General features: G+C 42.8%; 2 protein-coding genes across 3 annotated transcripts in view; both read left to right on the top strand.

The window, feature by feature from the left end:
• LOC146671073 (myosin-10) overlaps positions 1-20609 on the top strand; it is a 67534-nt gene extending 46925 nt beyond the window's left edge. For both annotated transcript variants that reach the window (XM_085403247.1, XM_085403248.1), the window contains exons 10-42: positions 1221-1364; positions 1481-1576; positions 1752-1870; positions 2951-3103; positions 3290-3463; positions 3549-3722; positions 5027-5141; positions 7738-7931; positions 8282-8403; positions 9162-9231; positions 9392-9552; positions 9635-9743; positions 9857-9988; positions 10083-10289; positions 10444-10581; positions 10676-10799; positions 10912-11083; positions 12112-12324; positions 12399-12543; positions 12638-12844; positions 13401-13505; positions 14177-14329; positions 14408-14656; positions 14758-14970; positions 15079-15291; positions 15372-15533; positions 15616-15744; positions 17410-17498; positions 17667-17790; positions 18225-18433; positions 18524-18632; positions 18739-18911; positions 19083-20609. In XM_085403247.1, the coding sequence (XP_085259373.1) occupies positions 1221-1364; positions 1481-1576; positions 1752-1870; positions 2951-3103; positions 3290-3463; positions 3549-3722; positions 5027-5141; positions 7738-7931; positions 8282-8403; positions 9162-9231; positions 9392-9552; positions 9635-9743; positions 9857-9988; positions 10083-10289; positions 10444-10581; positions 10676-10799; positions 10912-11083; positions 12112-12324; positions 12399-12543; positions 12638-12844; positions 13401-13505; positions 14177-14329; positions 14408-14656; positions 14758-14970; positions 15079-15291; positions 15372-15533; positions 15616-15744; positions 17410-17498; positions 17667-17790; positions 18225-18433; positions 18524-18632; positions 18739-18911; positions 19083-19239 (5054 nt within the window). In that variant the 3' untranslated portion in view covers positions 19240-20609. The remainder of the gene's footprint in view (positions 1-1220; positions 1365-1480; positions 1577-1751; positions 1871-2950; positions 3104-3289; positions 3464-3548; positions 3723-5026; positions 5142-7737; positions 7932-8281; positions 8404-9161; positions 9232-9391; positions 9553-9634; positions 9744-9856; positions 9989-10082; positions 10290-10443; positions 10582-10675; positions 10800-10911; positions 11084-12111; positions 12325-12398; positions 12544-12637; positions 12845-13400; positions 13506-14176; positions 14330-14407; positions 14657-14757; positions 14971-15078; positions 15292-15371; positions 15534-15615; positions 15745-17409; positions 17499-17666; positions 17791-18224; positions 18434-18523; positions 18633-18738; positions 18912-19082) is intronic.
• Positions 20610-22560: 1951 nt separating this feature from the next.
• On the top strand, positions 22561-24271 carry LOC146671072 (serotonin N-acetyltransferase-like). The gene is made up of 3 exons (XM_085405115.1): positions 22561-22796; positions 23116-23270; positions 23364-24271. The coding sequence occupies exons 1-3, from the start codon at positions 22643-22645 to the stop codon at positions 23730-23732; spliced, it is 678 nt and encodes a 225-aa protein (XP_085261241.1). The 5' UTR covers positions 22561-22642; the 3' UTR covers positions 23733-24271.

The following is a 24271-nucleotide window of genomic DNA, read 5'->3' as shown; positions in this document are numbered from 1 at the left end:
AACTGATTTAATTGGCAAGCTGTTAAAATTGTAGACAAACAAGGAGTTTGTCAGAGTTTCATTCTAAGTCTGACTTCATTTAATATATATTTATATGTATACAAATGAACTTGCTATTCAGCTGGATCATTGTGCTGTTCCTGGCTTTTCCCCCTTAGATTAAGAGATGAAATCTTTGTTTTATTCTGATCGCCTTGTTCTTCTGTCTCCTACTGAACAAAGATTACAGCCACAGTCTGACACATAAATTGTGTCAGAACTGGGACCTCGCAGTAAATATTTAAAAAACTAATATAAACAGATTCACCATAAATAATCAAATCACTTAACACAGGATAAGCTGTACCTGCCTTGATACTGCAATAAGAGCATTAGGAAGCTCAAGATATTAGTGAATGTCATAAAAATAAAACATCTGAGACAAATGTTAGAACTTTCAAATTCCAAGTAAAATCTTCTTTAACTCTTTTCCGCTTGAAAGCCAACTATGAGTAACCCTTGAAGCTCTTTTCTGAACTGAGAGCTTCTGTCATATTTTACGCCTGCTTATATAACAGAATGACTGGGTATCAGAAGTTAACGAAGATGCCCACGCAGCTACTCTTGGAAAAACACGGAAACTATTCTAATACCAAAGCTTCAAAACTTGCCATTAAGTGTAGAGTGGAGGTCATCACATGTGTTTATGGGGAAAAGAGATGAAATGTTTGATAGTATCATCCTGCCCTGGATCACCATCCAATAGAATTTCCATGCAGAGTTCTGCAGATGCATTTTAGATGTACACAGTAAAACACCAACAAATGCCTATTGTGCAAAATTAAGCAGATACCCACTGATCATTAATATTCAGAAAGGAGCACTTAGATGTTTTTAATCACCTTAAGTCCAGCCCCAACACGCTCACTGCTCCAGAGCCCTCCAAACTCCAGAAAAAACAATTAAAGTTGCTTTTACCATCATCCTTAATTTAACCTCCTAAGACCTGAACTCTTCCAGAGCATGCATTTTTGATTTCTCTTTGATATTTGGGCATATTGGGGCCCAATTAATGTAAAAACAAAGAATTACCAGATTTTGTTTTTACCTTATTTTTGTTTTTAAGAAAAATGAGAGCCACGTATGAGGATATTCGTTTAAAATTTTGATAGAACAGTGGCGTATAAGTAAAATATGTTCTACGGTATAAAGAACAACTCTTTTTTCCTTTCCTTCTTTAGCGGATCTGCTCCTCGAAGGCTTTAACAACTACCGTTTCCTGTCAAATGGTAACATTCCCATTCCGGGCCAGCAGGACAAGGAGAATTTCCAGGAGACGATGGAGGCCATGCACATCATGAGTTTCTCCCATGACGAGATTGTCTGTGAGTTATAGTTCCATCTGTGCTCCATTCCTTTGGAAATCCAGGTTCCTCAGACACTGCTTTTCCTCAGGCATTGTCTGGCACTCAGTAAGGTTTTTATCTCCTGTTTTTGTCAGGCATGTTGAAGGTGGTCTCTGCAGTGCTGCAGTTTGGAAACATTGTTTTTAAAAAGGAGAGAAACACCGATCAAGCTTCAATGCCTGAGAATACAGGTAAACGACATCCAGTCGAAATAAACAAACATAACTCTTCTCACAGTTTCTGATTTTAAAAAGCTTTTAAATACAGCAGGTTTATGTAAAAATAAAACTTTCACTGTATTCTTTATGATTTGAGTTCTGTTGTATATAAATTAGTGGCATGGTTTGTTTTCCCTACTTCTCCCAGCGGCACAGAAGCTCTGCCACCTGCTTGGAATGAATGTTATGGAGTTTACCAGAGCTATCCTCACCCCGAGGATCAAAGTGGGGCGAGACTATGTGCAGAAGGCACAGACCAAAGAACAGGTAAGGTGCCATCTATGGCCAGGTCTTACTAGCCTACCAGGAAGTCCACCTGGAGGATATATTTGTAGTTCTAGCCTTGTAGTGTATGGACTAGATCAGCGGTCCCCAACCCCCGGGTCTCGGACCGGTACCGGTCCGTGAGTTGTTTGGTACCGGGCCGCAAGAGTTGAGGCTCAGGTGTGAAATGTATGGTTTTCAGGGTTTTTATCGGTTTTCAGCGTTATTTTGTTATCGTCTTTATCGTTAACTCTGTTTTCCTGGGTCTTTTCACGTGTGTTATGAATAAATCTTCTTTTTTTCAGTACTAGTACTAGTTTTATTTTGTTGTATTTATCCGCGACACCTTAAAGGCCGGTCCGTGAAAATATTATCGGGCACAAACCGGTCCGTGGCGCAAAAAAGGTTGGGGACCGCTGGGCTAGATCACCAGACCAAAGCAAAATGGAGAAGATGCAGACATCCACACAGAGCTTCACGTTTAACCTCTGATGACATTTTTGTCACTTTGTCCCAAGCGGACCGTTGCATCTTCCCAGAAGATTAGTGTAAAACTGTGAGAATAATTAAGCAAATCTTCTCATTATTTAATTGAATGTCAGGAAATCATGACAGATTTTCTTAAAAATGTTTTAAATCTCAAACTTTTCAAGTAGTTTTTATTGCACGAGCAGCATTGTTAAAATCCTCAGAGCTGGAAACCAAAGTCTGGAAACGTTTTAGATTCCCGATTACAAAAAATCCAAATCTGTAATCAGTTTAGTTGAATTTTAAATTGTTTTTATAAGAACTTAATAAACTAAATGTTTTATAATAGCTATGTTTGTATTCCGTTTTTGTCTTTTTGTTTGCAGCTGAAAAGGTTAATTTCCAGAGTGCTTAAGGGTACACTTCGTTTTTGCGAACTCAAACCATATGTTTGAACTGGTCCACCAGCTGGCTAATGGATTGTCCTAATTGTGGCCCACTGTTTGACGTCATGCCCCAACACTCCAAACTAAAACAACAACACGAGTCTGTGTGTGTCTCATGTATAATTCATGTTGCTCTCCGCACTTTTCTGCTCTCTTTGTTTTACCTCAGGCTGACTTTGCTGTTGAAGCCTTGGCTAAGGCGACGTATGAGCGGCTGTTCCGCTGGCTGGTCCATCGCATCAACAAGGCGCTGGATAGGACCAAACGGCAGGGGGCGTCCTTCATTGGCATCCTGGACATTGCTGGCTTTGAGATCTTTGAGGTGCTCGTGGTGCTTTTAATAGTGACAGATGCTTTTCTACAACATACAAAGTGACGTCTGGCAGATGTAGTTTTGTTCCCTTGTAAGAGTATAAAAACAGACAGGACAGATGATCCAGCGAAAGGATAAATCACATGTAAAAAAAATATGCCAAAGATTTCCTTCTGCTATTCACTTTCCTACCAGCTGAACTCATTTGAGCAGCTGTGCATCAACTACACCAACGAGAAGCTGCAGCAGCTCTTCAACCACACCATGTTCATCCTGGAGCAAGAGGAGTACCAGAGGGAGGGCATCGAGTGGAGCTTCATCGACTTCGGCCTTGACCTGCAGCCCTGCATCGACCTCATCGAGAGACCGGTCAGTGTGCTTGTGTGCATGTATGACAGTGTGTATACGTGTCTGCTTTTAAATACACGGTTATTCGCTAAATATATCTCCTCAGAATAACCCCCCTGGCATTCTCGCCCTGCTGGATGAGGAGTGCTGGTTTCCCAAGGCCACTGACAAGACGTTTGTAGACAAAGTGCTGCAGGAGCTGGGCACACATAGCAAGTTTCAGAAGCCACGTCAACTCAAAGACAAAGCTGACTTCTGCATCATCCACTATGCAGGAAGGGTACGTATATCAGGCTTGGAAGACAAAAATCAAAACGAAAGCAATTATCTTTGTTTCCTTTATAGCTTTAAATCTTTCTGGGAGCTCTGTGCATTCCTTGTCCAACGACTTTGCTGCTTTTCTCTGTGGCACAGACTTGTGGTTGCGTAGTTTAACCAGGTCATTGCATTAAAACAATAGCGCTGTTGTTGTGCTGCTGCCGCTGCTGTTGGAACCCCACATCTGGTTCACATTGGTGTGAGATTGAGTGCCTGATGCCTTGCGGTTGCATAACTGAGATGTGAACTTTCACCTTTGTGTGGTATTCTGCCATCTGTACGGAAAAAATGATCCTCCGTGGCATTCCAAAGGGGGCGCTTGACATCTGATATCACAGCTACCCTGATGTGTTGAATACTATTTACCTGCTTCTTTTTCTGAATTGCACATATTTTTACAAGCTCATTGAAGACCACCAGTCAGTTTAACATTAGTCCGTATGAGAAACGGGTGATTCAGATAAATATTTCACATCCAGCTCACAAAACTGGATCCAACACTAAATCTGAACTTGGGCAAACAAATCCTCTGTGACAGAGTGATACCGAAGAGGAAAATAAGTACAAACATAGCAAGTTTGCTTTTCCTGGACTTTGATTAAACCCATATGCGGCTCTTACATTCTTCATGTTAGGTTGCCGGGCGTGTAATTTGCTTGTTATGTTCCACTCTCGTCCAGCACTGTTCGTAGTATGTCACATTTCTGAAAAACACATACAGGTCATTATCCTGTTTCAGACACTTAATCCAACCCAACTGTGCCGCCGCGATTCTTCACTGTGCTGCCAGTCAAATATAATATCCAACTGTGAATCTCATCATATACAGTATTATATCAGTTTGTGGTTTGAAATAGACTCACACAGCACATCTGGTGCTGCCTGTAAGTTAAAACAACTGCTGCGTGGTATCTGGAAACAGCGCCAGACCTAGCTGTCACTTAAGACAGGTGAAGCAACAGAGCAGAGGCAGTTAATCAGAGCCTGAAAACCATTCCTCTGAGAGTGGATTTTTCACACATGTTCTTTTTATTATTTATACAGTTACACTGGGGTATAAGATAAAAGACAGGAAAGAGAATGAATGGCCTAGAGCCAAATTTGCATAAATAAAGCCTGATTTGATGCTGTTTTTCCTGTGTGGGTTTTAGGTGGAGGTCACAGCCCTCATGGTGTTCTCATCTTTGATTTTTGTTTTTTGCACATATAAAAACACATGAAAGCATTTTTTGTGCTTAAACAATGGCGATCACTGTTTTTGCTTAGGTGGACTATAAAGCTGATGAATGGCTTATGAAGAACATGGATCCTCTGAATGACAATGTAGCCACGCTGTTGCACCAATCAACTGACAAGTTTGTGGCCGAGCTCTGGAAAGATGGTAAGTCATTTAGAAGTTTGTAGTGGCCTGAAAAAGCCCACTGAGTCTTCACCTGTGTGTATTTATATGTATTTTCCTGCTCTCTGCACCATTTCAGACTGACATTACACACCACAAGTTCCAATGTGACATGCTATAACTGAGTGAATGTCATATTTCATGGAGGGAAGTATACTTCCTCTCCTCTCACACTTTCTCTCAGAGCTAGAGGTGTGTTTTATGGTTTTACTAATGAGGGGAAAGGCTTTGCCAGCAGAAACATTAAGGGTAAGTGAGTTAAACCACAGCCCACTCCATTCAGTCGAATGAGCTGAATGACATTTGGTGCTAAAACTGCCAATTATACCAGTAAACACCTTATTAGTTTTTCAGGTGCTAACTGTGGCCCTTAACATTGTTGTTCTGATTTTGTGGAATTAACAATCTGATTAATGAGAAGCTTAATAACATGGTAATAACACTGATATTTACTCTTCTGTCTTCTTTAATAACAGCTAATCAGTGTTGTGAAAGTGTGTGTGTGTGTGTGTGTGTGTGTGTGTGTGTGTGTGTGTGTGTGTGTGTGTGTGTGTGTGTGTGTGTGTGTGTGTGTGTGTGTGTGTGTGTGTGTGTGTGTGCGCGCGTTGCATCCTTGCTGTCTTTCTTTTTCTCTCTTACTGTCCTGTCTTCTGTCTGTGTCTCTGTTGCTGTAGACATTCAGACGTTTCAGAGAGCCTCTTTCTATGACAATGTGTCTGGGCTCCATGAAGCTCCAGGTGAATGATAGTAACACTTAACCTTTGTAAACCACTAGCTGCTTCTCCTGCTCTGCACTGGCGGTCTCATTGGTTTCCTGTCCTGTCATGACTGCACCGTGCATCTGTCCAAAAAGTTCTCCTCCAGCTTTGCATGGCTTTAAAACCTCTCATACGTATTTCTATTGGTGCTGGTGGTTTACTGCCACTCTTAATACATCTATTGTTTGTGAAGTCTTCTTTTACAAATTGTGAAAATCTTAAACACTAAATCGGAGTGTGCCTGATCAGGGGGATGCATTTTAAAGTTGATTCAGGCTCTAGTGTACAAATGAAGGATTTAAAAAAAAAAAAGCTCACTGAATTAATGGGCTGCATATTCAGAATCAGGGTCAACAATTCAAAAGGAAAAACAACTACATCCTGTCAATCCTTATTACTCATAGGAGGCTGTGATTAACAATCTACTGTTTAACAAAAAGTGTTTAGTTTACTTAGACATTAAGCAAATATGATGAAAACTAACAAGAAATAGCTCTTCAACATGAGGGTGTTATTATTATTTTTTTGAAATAGCACAGAAAGAGAAAACGCCAAACCCAACGACTAAGCACTCGGCGACAGTGGGAGGGGTAAACTAACTTTTAACAGGAAGAAACTTCCAGCAGAACCAGGCTCAGGGAGGGGCAGCGATTTGCTGTGACCACTTGGGGGTGACGAAGAAAGTGAGAAAAGGATTAATAATAACTAATGATTAAATGCAGAGAGAGGTAAAAAAGAAACAGCCACAAGTAAGCCAGCATCCTGAGAACAAAGTGATGTTTTATAAAAATTCATGAATTTGTGGCGAAATCTTTTTTTGTTTCATTTTGTTTGTTTACATTTTGAATATGATTTCTAGCACTGATAATTCCTCTGGTGATGTTTATACCACAGTTTGTAAACATGTGAATAAAGATGTTTAAATGGGGTCTGTTTCTGAAGTTTTATGCAACCTTTGGTGATCATGTGCACATAGTGCCTAATCTAAAAGCGGAGTGAAGAACAGAAACTGCTAGTAAGTAACTACAGATGTAAGAAAATGTTTCTTAAAAATCTGCTTTGCAAATGTCTTATGCAGAAGGAAGTGTGTGTGGGATTCATCCAGCAGAAATATTGTGTAGCATTTATGAGCACCTTGATCTTTTTGTTTATTATATGGAATTTCCCTTTCTTAGATGACATCAGCGTGCCACCACATATTAAAATTTTGGTTTACTAAACCACCGAGCTACACCCAGAGCAAGAAATGTGATTGCATATTGATTTATTTTGGCCAAATTTACAGAAAAAATTTGCAGAAAATTATAAAAGACATTCATATCCAGATCTTACCCGACAGAAAAAAAGGAATAGCGATCCTAGTTTTTCTTATTCTCTACCACACCCCCATTTTTTAGCTATATTTTCATGTGTGTATGGCGTTTAGAAGATCATCTGAAAAACATTACTCCTGCTTTGTGGACTCAAATCCATTAGATTAAAAGCTTTAAAAGCATTTAAGAGTAAAAGACAATTAAGTAGTGTGCTAACTGAGATGGTCATCGCTCACAGCTGGTCTGGTAACAGTGTTGTCTGTCTTCATGCTGTACTATAAAAATAGAAAAGAGCAAATCCAGCTGAGTTTAACACGTCAGCCATTATTGGCAGCGTCTCATGATAAACATTCACATTAGATTTAAAATACACATCAAAGAAAAATTGCCAGCTTTTCTCTTTTCTTTTCATGTAAATAGCAGATCATATCAATCATATCTGCATCTGTGGTTTCCTCCTTTAATCTAGTTATCTGTAATCCTCTTTAACTAATTTTTCTTTACCAGTTGACCGGATAGTGGGACTGGACCAGGTTGCGGGCATGAATGAGACAGCGTTTGGTGCTGCCTACAAGACCAAGAAGGGCATGTTTCGCACCGTGGGGCAGCTGTACAAGGAGCAACTGTCTAAGCTCATGGCCACACTGAGGAACACCAACCCCAACTTTGTCCGCTGCATCATCCCCAACCATGAAAAAAGGGTGAGTCTTAAAATCTAACCATCAGCAAAATGTCCTGCTTCAGCGTAGATTCTGAGTTCGTCACTACAAACAAATGTGCAAATTCTGTGGGAATTTTAAATGCCTTCACTTATTTATGCTTGCACTGAGATGGGAAACATTTGCACTGATCGTCGTGAGTACAGGCAAGAAGCACTGATGTCTTTGGCTGAGAGGATGACACGTGCAGTGTCATGGAAACAGATCTCATTAAACCCTTTTTTTTCCTTTTTTTTTTAAAGGGCTATTTATACAGAAGCTTTACATAATGTTTTTCATGGTCTCATGTTTTTTTGTTGATCTCATTATTTTTCCTCTTCCTGCTTTGCCAGGCTGGTAAACTGGACCCCCACCTGGTTCTGGACCAGCTGAGGTGTAATGGTGTGCTTGAGGGGATCCGTATCTGCAGACAGGGCTTCCCCAACCGCATCGTCTTCCAGGAGTTTAGACAAAGGTCATTTTTAATCTATGTCTCAGTTTGTCACCTTAATGTTTTCCTACTAAGGTTTGGAATAAGCTAAATGTATTTATTACTTTGGGGAAAAAACGTGTAAGGCTCTTTTCGGAATTAAACTTGTCATATATGAATCCATCCATCTGTGCATTTTCTTAAACGCTAATCCAGTTCAAGGTTTTGGGGGTGCTGGAGTCTATCCCAGCTGTCACTGGGTCAGAGGTGGGGTACACGCTGAACTGGTTGCCATTCTGTCACAGGGTTAATACAGAGAGACAGACAGCTATAAAAAGTGTGATTTACATGTTAAAATACACACTCACTGGACATTTTATTAGGTACAGCTTGTTAGTAATGAGCAGGAGCACCTTTTGTCTTCAGAACAGCCTTAATTCTTCATCAAGGTGCTGGAAACATCTGTATTGACGTGATAGTATCGCACAGCTGCAGATTTGTCGGCTGCACATCCATGACATGCATCTTCAGTTCCACCACATCCAAAAGATGCTCTACTGGACTGAGATCTGGTGACTGTGGAGGCCTCTGCTCAAATAAGTCACGTTATTCTTGGGCTGATTAAATATTTGTATTAACGAGAAGTTGAACAGATGTAACTAAAAAAAGGGATTCATGTGTGCAGCTTCTACCTGACGGGAAACAAAGGACTCGGTCCTGTCTTTCATTCTGTTTTATATAATATTAGCAAGGACATTTTGTCACTCAGTGATGGTGCTTGTTTCTTTCTGCTTTTTAACAAGGTATGAGATCCTCACTCCTAACGCCATTCCCAAGGGCTTCATGGATGGCAAGCAGGCCTGTGAGAGAATGGTAAGGACCCGTCCAAACTCCGGTGATTTATCTTTACATGGAGGAGTCTAAGAAGTAAAGGTCACCTTGTTATTAAAATGATTATAAATAAATTATGAATAGACAACAGTATTATTTCCGTTTCAACCACATCTTCACCTCATCTCCCTCTAAATGATAGATTCAAGCCCTAGAGCTGGATGGCAACCTTTTCCGAATTGGCCAGAGTAAGATCTTCTTCAGGGCCGGAGTCCTCGCCCACTTAGAGGAAGAGAGGGACCTGAAAATCACGGACATCATCATTTACTTCCAGGCTGTTTGTCGAGGATATCTGGCACGCAAGTAAGTATAAACAGAGTTGTTTCTATATATTTGATCACAAAAATCTCACTGTTGTCTCTCTTTTCTTCTCTGTTTGCTTCAGGGCCTTCGCTAAGAAACAACAGCAGCTCAGTGCGCTAAAGGTTCTCCAGAGAAACTGTGCCGCTTACTTAAAGCTGCGTCACTGGCAGTGGTGGAGACTCTTCACTAAGGTGTGTAACTCTCATTTCTCGGTGCTGATAATTATTAAGAGTTTGTAGTAGTCAGTGTTGTGCAAAAGCAGAGTCCCTCTGGTTTTGCTGCTACTGTTCATTTGTACCCACAGGTGAAGCCCCTGCTGCAGGTGACCAGGCAGGAAGAAGAGTTGCAGGCTAAGGATGAAGAGCTGGTCAAAGTGAAGGAGAAGCAGATGAAGGTGGAGGGAGAACTGGTGGAGATGGAGAGAAAACATCAGCAGGTTGGTTACAACTACAGCAATAACATCAAATGTTCGCTTTAATGTTGAACTCTCTGAGGTGCACAATCGACACAGTAACATTATCGATGTGTAGCTAATGGAAGAGAAGAACATCTTAGCCGAGCAGCTGCAAGCGGAGACAGAGCTGTTCGCAGAGGCCGAGGAGATGAGAGCTCGTCTTGCTTCCAAAAAACAAGAGCTGGAGGAGATCCTCCACGACCTGGAGTCCAGGCTGGAGGAAGAAGAAGAGCGGAGCCAAGAGCTGCAGAACGAGAAGAAAAAGATGCAGTCCCATATCCAGGTATCAGGGCATTAATGCTGGGAGAAATAGATTCTTTGTCTCTCAATTACTTATGTAACAGCTGGGAATGTTAAAAAAACAAGTATATTTTAAAATATAACTGACTTACTCAGTGCAAAATATGTTTGCTCATTATGTTTGTTGCTGTGCGTAGGACCTGGAAGAACAGTTGGATGAGGAGGAGGCTGCCAGGCAGAAGCTGCAGCTGGAGAAAGTGACGACTGAAGCTAAAATGAAGAAATACGAAGAGGACATTTTGCTGCTGGAGGACCAGAACTCCAAGTTCCTCAAGGTGAGAGGAAGATGCCTCTAAAAGGGTGGACGCATTCATGTTTGAGTTAGGAAGTTAGCTGTGCATTAAGGGGTCTGTCTCTTTTCATGTTTAGGAAAAGAAGCTGCTTGAGGACAGAATCAATGAGGTGACCTCGATGCTAGCTGAAGAGGAAGAGAAGGCCAAGAACCTGGGCAAGGTCAAAAACAAGCAAGAAATGATGATGGTCGACCTGGAGGGTAAACAAGTATAAAATAGCATACGGAGAATAGTAAACTATCGCTTCTACAGCACAGTTGTTAAAAGAACTGTCTTATATTAAACTGATGTTTTATTGTGTTTTATAATCAGAGAGGCTGAAAAAAGAGGAGAAGACCCGACAGGAGCTAGAGAAGGCTAAGAGGAAGCTGGATGGGGAGACGTCCGACTTTCAGGACCAGATATCAGAGCTTCAGTCCCAGATAGAAGAACTTAAAATGCAGCTGAGCAAGAAAGACGACGAGCAGCAGATGATGCAGGCGAGGTAGGAGATGGTAGCCCGACTACGGAGGAGAATGAGTCCTGATCAGTTCAACAGACTGAGCTAAATATGGGCTTCAGAGTCATAGAAATTCTAAAGTGATTAGAGCAGGAGTGAGATAAGTGTTGCATAGCATTACGAAGCAGTCAGCGCACTGGAAACATTCACACTAGCCATTTTATATGGAGCGTTTTATTAGACTTGCAGGCCGGTTGTACAACAGTGCTCGTATTGTTAGAGTTCACTTTTTGTTGTTCTGCTTGGTGACCCGGCGCCGGCTGATATTTACTACGTGACTCTCACGGCACTGGAATGTGTTTGGAGTGTGCGATTGTTATTTGTGAGGCATTATTGATCATTTATAAGTGTGAGATCATACTACATTCATACATTTCTTTTAATTAGAATCAACAGTGATCCTGCCTCTGCTGCCACCCACTGGACCAGTGGTTTCATTACATGCACGGCATTTTTGGAGAAGCAAATCTGAACAAGCACTGGCACTTATTGAGTTCGTGGCTCAAGAGTTGGGAGTTCGCCTTGTAATCGTAAGGTTGCCGGTTCGAGCCCCGGCTTGGACAGTCTCGGTCGTTGTGTCCTTGGGCAAGACACTTCACCCGTTGCCTACTGGTGGTGGTCAGAGGGCCCGGTGGCGCCAGTGTCCGGCAGCCTCGCCTCTGTCAGTGCGCCCCAGGGTGGCTGTGGCTACAATGTAGCTTGCCATCACCTGTGTGTGAATGTGTGTGTGAATGGGTGGATGACTGGATGTGTAAAGTGCTTTGGGGTCCTTAGGGACTAGTAAAGCGCTATATAAATACAGGCCATTTACCATTTACTTTTATTCAAGTCTAAACCGTCTTACATTCAACCAATGGTTTTTCTGTTTTATAATTAGACGGGCTGAAGGAAGAAGAGAGGAAATGACTGAAAAAGTTTCTAGTGCTTATTTTTAGTGGAACATTGAGGTTGTCCTATATCTCCAGAGGCATTGTGTTTTTTTTATTATAGCCACTTTTATACTTTGATTTCAGGAGCGAGGAAGAAGTCAGCCATAAGAACAATGCTCTGAAGCAGATTCGGGAGCTGCAGGCGCAGCTGTCTGAGCTGCAGGAGGACCTCGAGTCCGAAAAACAGGCCAGGAACAAGGCTGAGAAACTCAAGAGGGACTTGAGTGAAGAGCTTGAGGCCTTGAAGACTGAACTGGAGGACACCCTCGACACAACTGCAGCCCAGCAGGAGCTTAGGTACTGTATGCTACATTTCTCATCCATATTTTAAAGAGTGGTGCATTTAGGAGAGCTTGTTATGTTCTCTGTAGGACCAAGCGTGAACAGGAGGTTGCAGAGCTGAAGAAAGCCATTGAGGAGGAGACTAAAAACCACGAGGCTCAGATCCAGGAGATGCGACAGAGGCATGCCACAGCCCTAGAAGAGCTGTCCGAACAGCTCGAACAGGCAAAGAGGGTAACTGACCTTTTTCCAATCAGCAGATTCACAAGTTACTATAGGTGCTACTCTGTCATTTATACTACTAATGTTTATTATGGATTATACGTAGTTCAAGGCTAACCTGGAAAAGACCAAACAGAGCCAAGAGACTGCCAACAAGGAGTTGGCCAGCGAGGTCAAGAGCCTGCAGCAGGCAAAGCAAGAGTCCGAACACAAGAGGAAGAAGCTGGAGGCTCAGCTGCAAGAATTCATGGCCAGGGTCACTGAAGGAGAGAGGGCTAAGGGAGAACTGGCTGAGCGCTCACACAAACTGCAGGTGAGGTGGTGTTGGGTGGTGGTGAAACTGGTTTAAGGTACCAGAGCAGAGGAAAAACACATTTTTATTAAATGTGCTAGCTTATCAAAAATATCTGGATTCTTCTAGAAGTAAAATCCTCTTGTTCGTGTACATAAGCTTAAAGTAAATGAACTGGTTCTTCTTTAGTGCTTTCTATCTATCATTCACACTCCGAAGGATACTTTGGCATATAGACTCGAGTAGCCAGGGATCGAACCACCAACCTTTTTTAACCTTTTTCATTGTAGTGTAACTTCATTTTTTTCACTGTTCAGTTGTATTTCTTTGTGTGACTCTTTATCTTTTCTCTTGACGATAAGTCGACGTTGTAAGAATTCTTTTGTAGCTGTTTAGTCTTTACTTTGGACAACAGCTGCTTCATTTAATGAGTTTATAGTACATACTGACTGCTAAAGGACAGATTCTTGAAAAACTGTAAATATAAGCTCGCAGAGATTTTGTTTCGCCACTTGTCATTTTTGTATTCAAATCTGTTGGACCAAAGCAGATAATCTGGTTTAAAATCTTCACACAGACTGAGCTGGACAATGTGTCTACCATGCTGGAAGATGCAGAGAGGAAGGGGATCAAGTTGGCCAAAGATGTCACTGGGCTAGAGAGTCAACTGCAAGACACACAGGTAGCGTAAAGTTAACTGTGATATTAAAGGGAACCTCCTATGCTCATTTCCAGCTCAGTATTTCTATTCTTATTCTATTTCTATTCTTATTCAAGTACAAAATGTTTCTTTGTCTTATACTGGGCCTTGGTGCACACCCTTATAACTTTTCCAGTGCCCATTTCCAGTCTCTATTACTGGAGAGTGTATATAAGATAAGATAAGATAAGATAAGATAAGATAACCTTTATTAGTCCCACACGTGGGAAATTTGTTTTGTCACAGCAGGAAGTGGACAGTGCAAAAGTTATGAGGCAAAAATTAGAATACAATAAGAATAAATACAGTACACAGCTGTACAGAATAGAATAAAATACTATATACAGTAGAATAAAATAAATATACAATAAGATAAAAATAGAATACAAATACAAATACTATATACAACTGAGTAAAAATACAACGATGACAGAAAGGATTATTGCACTTAGTATTATTGCATATGTATGGATGTGTGTGCTTGATCAGTTAAAGTCTTTATTATGGAGTCTGACAGCAGTGGGGAGGAAAGACCTGCGAAATCTCTCCGTCCCACACCATATACACGCTGTAACGGGTCCTCTTTTAGCCTCAAAATCATTTAAGTGAAACTGTTCTTTTAAAATAACTGTATCCATATTCATTGTTATTAGGAGCTACTCCAGGAGGAGACCCGCCAGAAACTAAACCTCAGCAGTCGAATTCGCCAGCTGGAAGAGGAGAAAAACACTCTGCAGGAGCAGCAGGAGGAGGATGAGGAGGCACGCAAGAATCTGGAGAAACAGATGTTTACCTTACAGGCTCAGGTAGGACATGATTTCTGCTGTAGGAAACAAAGTTTAAGTAATGTGACTGTCCTTTAAAGTTTCTTTTCTGTGGTGCAGCTGTCAGAGAGCAAGAAGAAGCTTGAAGACGATGTTGGAACAATTGAAGGTCTGGAGGAGACGAAGAAGAAGCTGCAGAAGGACCTGGAACTGGCCAACCAGCGTCTGGAGGAGAAGACGATCGCTTTTGAAAAAATGGAGAAGACCAAGACTCGTCTGCAGCAGGAGCTAGATGATCTAACTGTGGACTTGGACCACCAGAGACAGATCGTCTCCAACCTGGAGAAGAAACAGAAGAAGTTTGACCAGGTGAGAACATGTCAGTGGATGCATTTCAGGTCAAGTTTGTTGTACATACAATTTTTTGTTTTAAGCTAAGACTATAGAGAGCAACTCTGTTCTCTTGATAGATGCTGGCTGAGGAGAAGAGCATCTCTGCTCGTTATGCTGAGGAGCGTGACCGTGCTGAAGCTGAGGCCAGAGAGAAGGAGACCAAAGCTTTGTCCATGGCCAGAGCCTTGGACGAGGCACTGGAAGCCAAAGAGGAGCTAGAGAGGATTAACAAGCAGCTCCGCGCTGAAATGGAGGATCTGATGAGCTCGAAGGACGACGTGGGCAAGAATGTGAGCGGCACAGTGTTTTAGAAGGGGACCTTTGAAGTTTGTATCCAAGTGTTTCTTCTTCTTTTTTTCATTCACTCCTCTTTTTCATATCTCACACACACATATCAGGTCCATGAGCTGGAGAAGTCGAAGCGCACGCTGGAGCAGCAGCTGGAGGAGATGAAGACTCAGCTGGAGGAGCTGGAGGACGAGCTGCAGGCCACAGAGGACGCCAAGCTGCGCCTGGAGGTCAACATGCAGGCCATGAAGGCCCAGTATGAGAGAGACCTGCAGGGCCGGGACGACCAGAACGATGAGAAGAAGAGAGCACTGGTCAAGCAGGTGGAAATTAAATCTAATTATGTTGCATTGGTTCATTCCCCATAATTTCCACACTGATGACTTGTGATGTCTCCTTCCAGGTGCGAGAGATGGAGGCGGAGTTGGAGGATGAGAGGAAGCAGAGAGGTTTGGCTGTGGCTGCTAGAAAGAAGCTGGAGATGGACCTGAAGGATATAGAGGGTCACATAGAAGGAGCCAACAAGGCTCGAGACGAAGCCATCAAACAGCTGCGCAAGTTACAGGTGCAGATTTTATTTACGTGTTTGCATCAGCCGAATTTTTTTACTTTATTCTCCAGTCATGCCTTGTTGTTGCTTCCTTCAGGCCCAAATGAAAGACTACCAGAGGGAGCTGGAAGACGCTCGAGCTTCCAGAGACGATATTTTTGCCCTATCCAAGGAAAACGAGAAGAAGCTCAAGAGCCTGGAGGCAGAGATTGTACAGCTACACGAGGTCAGGACAGTCTGAAGCTCAGACGTTTTGTGATGTTTGTTGCTATGCAGGGTGTCGGTAATTCACAGTTAACAGCAGTTTATACATTCAAGAGTCCCTCTTAATGTTCGATGAAGTGCTGATCAATGTTCCCTCTAAGCTGCGCGCATGCGCAATTGCGCACTGCTGGCACGGTCTCTGCGCACAGAAAATCTTCGTTGCGCACAAAAAAAAGGTAACCTGAATTGAAATTAAAATTAAAATTTTAACAATTCTGTTTTGCAGTGTTAGTCAGTAAGTGACTGGCTGCTCCCGTATGGGATTAGAACGATGCCACCTTATCCCATAGTCCAGCCAATAATGCGATTCACATTCGTATATACGCAGCTAATCAATGTCGCTGACAGGCTATGACAGCGTCCTTATGTGCCGACACCGGTGTTTTAGCTAGCAAAGCGGTGTAGCTGATGTGGCGTGAAACCACGTTAATGACAACGTGTACAACCATTGGAGATGTGAGCAGGACAGACGGAACAACTAACGGAAAAAGTGTGGACTTTATACCAGTTTTTAAATTGTGTTGATTGGCCACGTAAAACCAGAGTTATGATAAAAATATCTGCAATGTTTGGTTTTCTTCCTGAATACTATCGTTGTTTATATTTACTGCGGGAAGAAACGTTCTATAAGAAAAAACGCTCGAAAGCACTCTCTGCCTGTGAGCAAAAACAAAACCAAAAAAACCCCACCCTTTCCTATTGGTCGAAAAATTCCATGTCGACCAATCAAAAAATGATATGGCAAGTTGTTAAGAAACGGGGGGAAGTTTTAGGAGTGACGGCGGTGTTTTGAGATGTAAGAGATTTGCACCATAGCGCAAATCTTATGTAGTTAGTGTGTAGTGTAGTAAATAGTCTTGTTGTGTGTGTCAGAACAATGAGGCGACTGCTGAGTGTTACAGGTGTTACAGCAGTGATGCATCTCCTGTTGTCAGGCTTGCAGGTATCAGGCTGTTGTTCTCCTTTATGTGGACAGAAATTATTTTTGGAGTGGCACAAATAATTTGTATGGAATCAAATTTGATGCAGAACAGCTGATTGTGCTGTAAATAGTTTGAAATGTTTATTAAAAAAACACCTTGGCTGCATTTAAAAAAAAAAAAAATAGCTGCAAAAAACTTTGTTGTTTGCCAAACTGAGGTACTTTTTTGAAGAAGTAACTATATAATTAATTGCCCAACATTGGTCATTATATACTGTATTTTGCAGACAGAGTTACAGGACTCTCTCCCAGACCACAGACTCATAATACAAGTCAGAGCTTTATAAAAAAGAAAAAAGAAGAAAGTTGTGTTTTCAAAATTTGAGTTCAAGTTATTTTTACTTCCAATAGTGTTACCATACTACACAGGTCAATGACTACATTTTTGTTTTACATTTTCATTGTAAGTGGGCTAAAGCAGTTAATTAAAAGTAGTCTAACATACATGTAAATGCTGTAATTTGATTATCTTAATAAACCATGTAACTTGGATGGATTCAATGCTGGCGTGACCACAGTGCACACGTCTGATGTCACTCACAGTGGTCCAAGGGATCGCTCAGGGAGTTTGTGTGTTCGCTCAGACACATGGAAAATTAGAGGGAACATTGGTGCTGATAGATTTTTTTTTTTTCTGCCCTGCAGGACTTAGCAGCGTCTGAGAGGGGACGACGCCACGCGGAGCAGGAGCGCGATGAGCTGCAAGATGAAATCTCAAACAGCACCTCTGGGAAGTAAGTTCACCTGCTCTAGGAAATGACATTACGAGAAAAGTGCAAAAGTCAAAACAAATGACTCTCAAAAACCAAACCAATAATTTACAGAAAAACTAAAATGACCCTGACAGTCGTATTTCGGCTGCTCTGTTCATCGAGGACATCTTATTTTTCTCGTTGTGTCAGGACTGCTCTGATGGATGAGAAGAGAAGGCTGGAGGCTCGCATCGCCCAGCTGGAGGAGGAGCTGGAAGAGGAGCAGGGCAACATGGAGCTACTCAATGACCGCTTCAGAAAGACAACCATGCAGGTTTGATTTCATACCGCAATGTCAGTATGAGCGTATTCAGTGTCTTTAATCATCCGAGTCTTCATTGGACTAAAACATTTACTGAGCTCCAAGAAGCTGTAAGAATGTAAGAAAGATGGATGGGCCCTTGTTTCATTTCAGAGGTGTATCAGTTTGTCTTGAGTTGACTGCAGCTTTTTAAGGAAACGTAAAAAGCCAACAAATCCATGTGAAACCAAATATCAACTGATGTCATCTCCAAATGAAAATATCTGGGGGGGGGGTTTTGTCAACCTCAGTCTGGCAGCACTGATGAGGAGGGCAGGTTTTTACCCATCTCGGCTATCGGAGAGGAACCATAACCTGTGTCGTGCACCATCCCTGTCCACTTGGATTCTCTCTGTTTCTCCGTGACAATTTTTTTTTTTTACTCCACCTTTCTCGCCCTCCATCAGGTGGACACTCTGACTACAGAGCTGAGCGCAGAGCGCAGCACAGCCCAGAAAAGCGAAAATGCTCGCCAGCAACTGGAGCGTCAAAACAAGGAGCTGCGGGCCAAGCTGGGCGAGCTGGAGGGTTCTGTGAAGAACAGGTTCAAGGCCTCCATCACTGCCCTGGAGGCCAAAATAGCACAGCTGGAGGAACAGCTGGAGCAGGAGGCAAGGTAGGAATTTACTACACCGCTCTTCGTGCTCTAGCTAATGAACAAAACCAGTCAAAAAACTTTAAACGTGGAACATCTTCTCCACTCAAGGGAGCGAGCGGCAGCCAACAAGATCGTCAGAAGGACCGAGAAGAAGCTAAAAGAAGTCTGCATGCAAGTGGAGGATGAGCGTCGCCATGCCGACCAGTTTAAAGAGCAAGTATGTCTACTGCTGCTGTAAATAAGCTGCATTTATCACTCACTGCGCGTGTTCTCAGCTTCAGCTTAACAACAGCTCTATGTCTCGCGTCTCCGTGTGTGTGAAGGTGGAAAAGGCCAACTCCCGTATGAAGCAGCTGAAGCGGCAGCTGGAGGAGGCTGAAGAGGAGGCCACGAGGGCCAACGCTTCACGTAGGAAGCTGCAGAGAGAACTGGATGACGCCACCGAGGCCAGCGAGGGCCTGAGCCGTGAGGTCCACACTCTCAAGAACCGCCTCAGGTGAGGAGGGAGAAAGTGGCTGCAGTCACAGGATCCTCATTTACTTGATCTTTTTTTTTTTAAAGTGACATTGCTACTTTAACCATTTGTCGCTAACAGCAGCAGACATTTTCCATTTTAATTTGTGTCTTCCTGTTTTTTACCTCCTCTCTGCTCCTCTCCCTCTTACAGGCGTGGTGGCCCCATCACCTTCTCCTCCAGTCGCTCAGGCAGACGTCCGCTGCAGGTCGAGGGAACTTCTTCTTTGGACCTCCTGTCCGACGATGAGCTGGAAAACAAGATCACTGACAACAATGCCAATGAGACCCCAGCGCCACAAACAGAGTAGAAGAAAAGCCTTTACCCTCCCTCAGTCAGCCCTAACAGACACAGCGGGACTCTCACAGCTTAAACAGGGACCCTCTTCTGGCCACTTTAGCACATGAAGTCCAAAACATCCCCAGTTTGACTAGATTTCCCTCTTCAAACCACAGGCAGCATGACCTAAGCCATCCTGACTTTCCTTTTAACCTTAGCAGACACCAGCAGTTGGACCCCCAATGCTCTCACCACCGCCCCACTAAAGACTGTAAGAAACGCCTTACTACTCCAGCTCTGTGCTCAGCTCCTCTAGTTGATTTTCTTCTGCTGGACCACCGTTTAGCTCACAGGTGTCGAACTCCAGGCCCCGAGGGCCAGTGTCCTGCAGGTTTTAGATGTTTCCTTGATCCAACACAGCTGGTTTAAATGGCTAAATTACCTCCTCAACATGTCCTGAAGTTCTCCAGAGGCCTGGTAATGAACTGATCACTTGATTCAGGTGTGTTGACCCAGGATGAGATCTAAAACCTGCAGGACACCGACCCTCAAGGCCTGGAGTTCGACACCCCTGCTCAAAATGCTTCCAAATGCTAAAACGATAGCACTGCAATATTTGAAAGGAGCGCATCATAATGAAAACAGATGCTATTTTTTTTCACCGATCTACAATACATGCACCATGTGACTCAGTTTAGTTATATTAGTTATGAACTGGAACTGATATTGTTTGCTTTTCCAGTCCTATGCTAGGATTGCTTGCTTGCGTATGAGTATAAAATGTGAGTGTAAGCTGCTTCTTGCATTGGTTTCTCTTACGTTCGACAGTAGGTCAGTGTTGACTTGTAATTATTTGGCGTGAGCGCTAAATCGCACTCATGTCCTCTCGCTTCATTCTTCTTCTTCTGTGCCTTTTTTCGCTCTCTTTAAACTCTAAACCCATTTATGCCACATATACTGTTCATATATTGAAACATGCTTAATTTCATGAAGGTATTTTCATAAAGCAAAAATCATAAATTTACATTTGTAACAGATTATATTAGTGGAAACCTGATTTACTTTGGCGTGTATGTCCTCCTGCAGCGTGTATGTTGCCACGATGATTGATATGTCAGCCGTGTGGGGTTCTTTGTAGATGGGTGCTATGACTTTTCTTATCAGTAACTTTTATACTTTTTGAGTTATTAAGAGTTAAAAACAATCCAATAGACATCAACTGTATTTATATCTCTGCTATTGTATACGAGACAAACTCCATTCATATTTCAAAATGCTCAGTATTGCACATTGCTCAACTGTACCTTTGCTCATGACACGTACAGTTTATGAGTCTTTAGAAGTTCTATAATGCATTAAAGTCTATGGAGCCCAATACTCTCCTGGTTTCCTCAGCAGTCACTGATGTTTTTGTCTATTTTTTGTCTTTTGACTAAAGAGCATTTAGCTGAACTCAAAGATGAGATGCTACAGATGTCTTCTTCACTGCCAGAGGCATCAAACTTCTATTAGTTTGGGAGTCACACATAGCCCAGGAAAATAACTGCATAATAACTAATAACACATCCATGTTTTTATCTTACAGCTAATATAAAAACAAGAAGATTTACTTTCATGAACGATCTGTTTAAAGATCGGATGATAAACAGCTTTAGATGTCTCAAGAAAAGAAAAATGATGTGTCCGTTTTTCACCCTCCACTCATTGCTGTTAAGAACCTTGCCAGTGTTTCCTCAGTTTAACCAATTTACTTGTGTTTGGGGTGAGAACCTGTGAGGGTTGAGTGTTACAAAATACAGTCATGAACCAGTTCAAAGGTCAGATAAAAAGGGTGAATGCCAACGGAGATAACACAGTTAACAGAACCAAAATGTATCTACGTTTTTAAGAAAAAGAAAGAAGAACATCGTGTGGTGAGTTTGTGAATGCTAGTTTGTAGTGACGGATCCTTAAAAAAAGAAAATCTAAACCAGAACAAACCCATACACACCTGCCTGCTGGGATCTTTTAACACAAAACCAGAAAGACAAAGAAGGTAAAGTATGATGAATGTCCTCAGAAAGCCAAAATGGGAGCACTTCTAACACTTCGGCAGCCCAGCAGAAGGTTTTTATAAAATTGTCTTGCTGATCTTACACCTTTTTTGTAAGCCCTCCAGTCCTAGAAGGTAATTTAATGTCAGTCCGTCTTTTTGAGCACAGGAACCTTTTTTAAAGTCACAGAAACCAAACTGTGAACACCAACAGTGTCCAGTAAGTTTACTCCAGTGCTGTACCTTAACAGTGTTTAAAGGGGATCCATTATGTTCTCAGTTATTTGGTTTTGAGGCTCTAATAAAGTGTCTTAGTAGTTCAACATAATCTTTATTTATCCCACACTGGGTGATAAGTTGCTTCCTCTCAGATCATCCTCTGTGTGAAACAAGTTCCTCCCGCTTTCATGCCAACTTTGTTCTGATTGGCTGCCCCTTGACAATGAACATTTGAACTAACATATGTGGACCATCCAATGCCAGGCATTGGATGCCATCCCCAGAGCAGCCTTCTCCCTCAGACGAGCTGAGACATTTCACCCCTAAACATTTTTAGGTGATTCAATCAACAGCCCAAACATAAAATTATGGAGCGTTGGGAACCACTTACATACAGTGCTTCCCTTTTTATCCAAAACACACTGTGGAGTCTGTGTGCGTGTGTGTGTGTTCAGTGAGAGAGGAGATAAAGTGCCTGTAATGCGCCGAGTTGTGGAAACAACTTCTGTAATCCTTCACCATGTGACTCATAGTAATAATCACTCCATAATGAAGAGAGCTGTGCAGCAGGTGAGACGCAAACAGAGAGACGCAGAGCTGCTTCAGCAGTCACTCCGCAAACTTAACGGACTTACACGTCAACACCTTCCGGTAAGTATCGCTCACAGCCTGGTTGTTGCTTTGGAAAGTGTACAAGTGATGGATGACAGAGGTTTGTTTCGTTATAATCTGCTTCTTATCAGACTTGACCGCACTGGATAGTTTGATCAAATGCAATAAAAGCACTTAAGCAAACTTTTACCACCTGCAGCTGCTCCAGGGGCATCATGGCTCCCTGTACACAAGCCAAGAAAAAAAAAAGCCAGCAGTGGTGACTCAGTGAGTCATCAATCATTGTCTGTCGGTTTTAATGGTAAATACCAACAATGGCTTCTGTTGATTACAGGGTTCAGAAAATGGCCCGACACTGTTGTGACCTTTTTTTTATTCATTCATTGACAGCCAAAATATTCAAATGCAAATCAGCCTGTGAATCACAGCTAGGAGATCTGTTCTATAAATACGGATCCAAACCCCCCCTGTTGTCCTCGCAGGGCCCGACAGAGGTGATCCTGCGAAGCAGGAAGGAGAGCAGGAGAGCGCAGAAACACTTTTTTCCGGGAGGAGAGCGCAGTGTCGTATAATGTCAGTTGTGGGCGCGCAGCCTTTCATCAAGCCAATGCAGTCCCCACCTTCAGTTTCGCCCGGTATCCAAAGGAGACACACGCTTCCCGCGAGTGAAGTCCGACCGCTCAACACGCAGGATGCCATAAGCGTCTTTGAAATCGAGCGAGAGGGTAAGTGATCCTTCCTGTGGGTCTTATGCTGACGCAGAAATCCGCTCTGGACTTTTTGCTGAGTGGAAATAATGATTTTGTTAAAGTGTGGTTTCATGTGGGGATTTGATTTATTTAACGAAGTCACGTGATGCATTTTCCTTTGGTGTATGAACTAAAGATGTCGTGATTGCTCCACAGTCGATTAATTGATCGATTTGGTCCGTTTAAATGTGTGCGTAAAAGTTGTGCCAAACCGCTATTGCTCACGGACCACCAATCTCTCTCTCTCTCTCTCTCTCTCTCTCTCTCTCTCTCTCTCTCTCTCTCTCTCTCTCAGCATTTATCTCAGTGTCAGGTGAGTGCCCCCTCCACCTGGATGAAGTACGTCACTTCCTCACACTGTGTCCAGAGCTATCCATGGGCTGGTTTGAGGAGGGTCGGTTGGTGGCTTTTATCATCGGCTCTCTGTGGGACCAGGACAGGCTCACCACAGTAAGACATCCTGCATTTTTTTTTCTCTCTCTGTCCTTTCACAGTTAAAAATCATCACTAATTATTAAACCTCCCATTTCCGCTCCCCTCCAGGAAGCGCTGACGCTCCACAAGCCCTGCGGCTCCACCGTGCACATCCACGTCTTGGCTGTCCATCGCACTTTCAGGCAGCAGGGCAAAGGTCCCATCCTCATGTGGCGCTACCTGCAGTATCTCCGCTGCCTGCCCAACGTGCGCCGAGCGGTGCTGATGTGCGAAGACTTCCTCATCCCCTTCTACCGCAAGTCGGGCTTCAAGGTGCTGGGGCGATGCGCCATCACCGTGGCCAACCTGACCTTCACCGAGATGTGGTACCCAATCAGCGGCCACGCGTACATGCGCCGCAACAGCGAAGCGATCCGCTTCCCTCAGCACCCCCTGACTGTGCCCCTGACAAAGACTGACGAACGCGTTGATGTATGAAGTGCTTACTGAGGGCCGAGCAGGCTGTCTTTAATCTAAGAGGAAGGAATTCAGTGTTGTTCTCTGTAGCATCTTTCAGGGTTTGTCTCAAGTTTCCAGCCGTTTCTCTGATTTGTTGGACTTTTGATCCCATGTGAAATGATTTTAATATGTATAATAAAACAAAGGATGTACTATATACTGTACTGTGACGTGTTATAAATATGCGAGAAGAGTCAAGTAGTGAGTAACTGGAGTTAAATGTCGCATTTGTGGTAGACTTTGCGCTTGGGTGTAAAGCTGTCTTCTGCTAAGCACCTTCCTGGGCTTCCTACAACTGTGGTCTGACGTCAGTAAACCGGGCTTTAGCAGCTCAGTCACAGCTCCACCATCCTCCAGCTCCTCCTCAGCTCCATTAGGGGGCTTTAGCTATTGTAACCACAGAGTGGGGATTAGTTAACCTGTAGGACCAATGACCTTTACCTAGAGAAGCACAAACAGAGCAGGTTGGCGTTAGTTGTGACGACAGTTTGACAAACCATGTAATTTTTTTTAAGTTC

The sequence above is a fragment of the Rhamphochromis longiceps genome, linkage group LG4 (assembly GCF_057381845.1).
Source record: "Rhamphochromis longiceps isolate RC_006_pf linkage group LG4, R_longiceps_female_GT1.1, whole genome shotgun sequence".
NCBI lineage: Eukaryota > Metazoa > Chordata > Actinopteri > Cichliformes > Cichlidae > Rhamphochromis > Rhamphochromis longiceps.
This window is presented reverse-complemented; position numbering and strand designations above follow the sequence as displayed.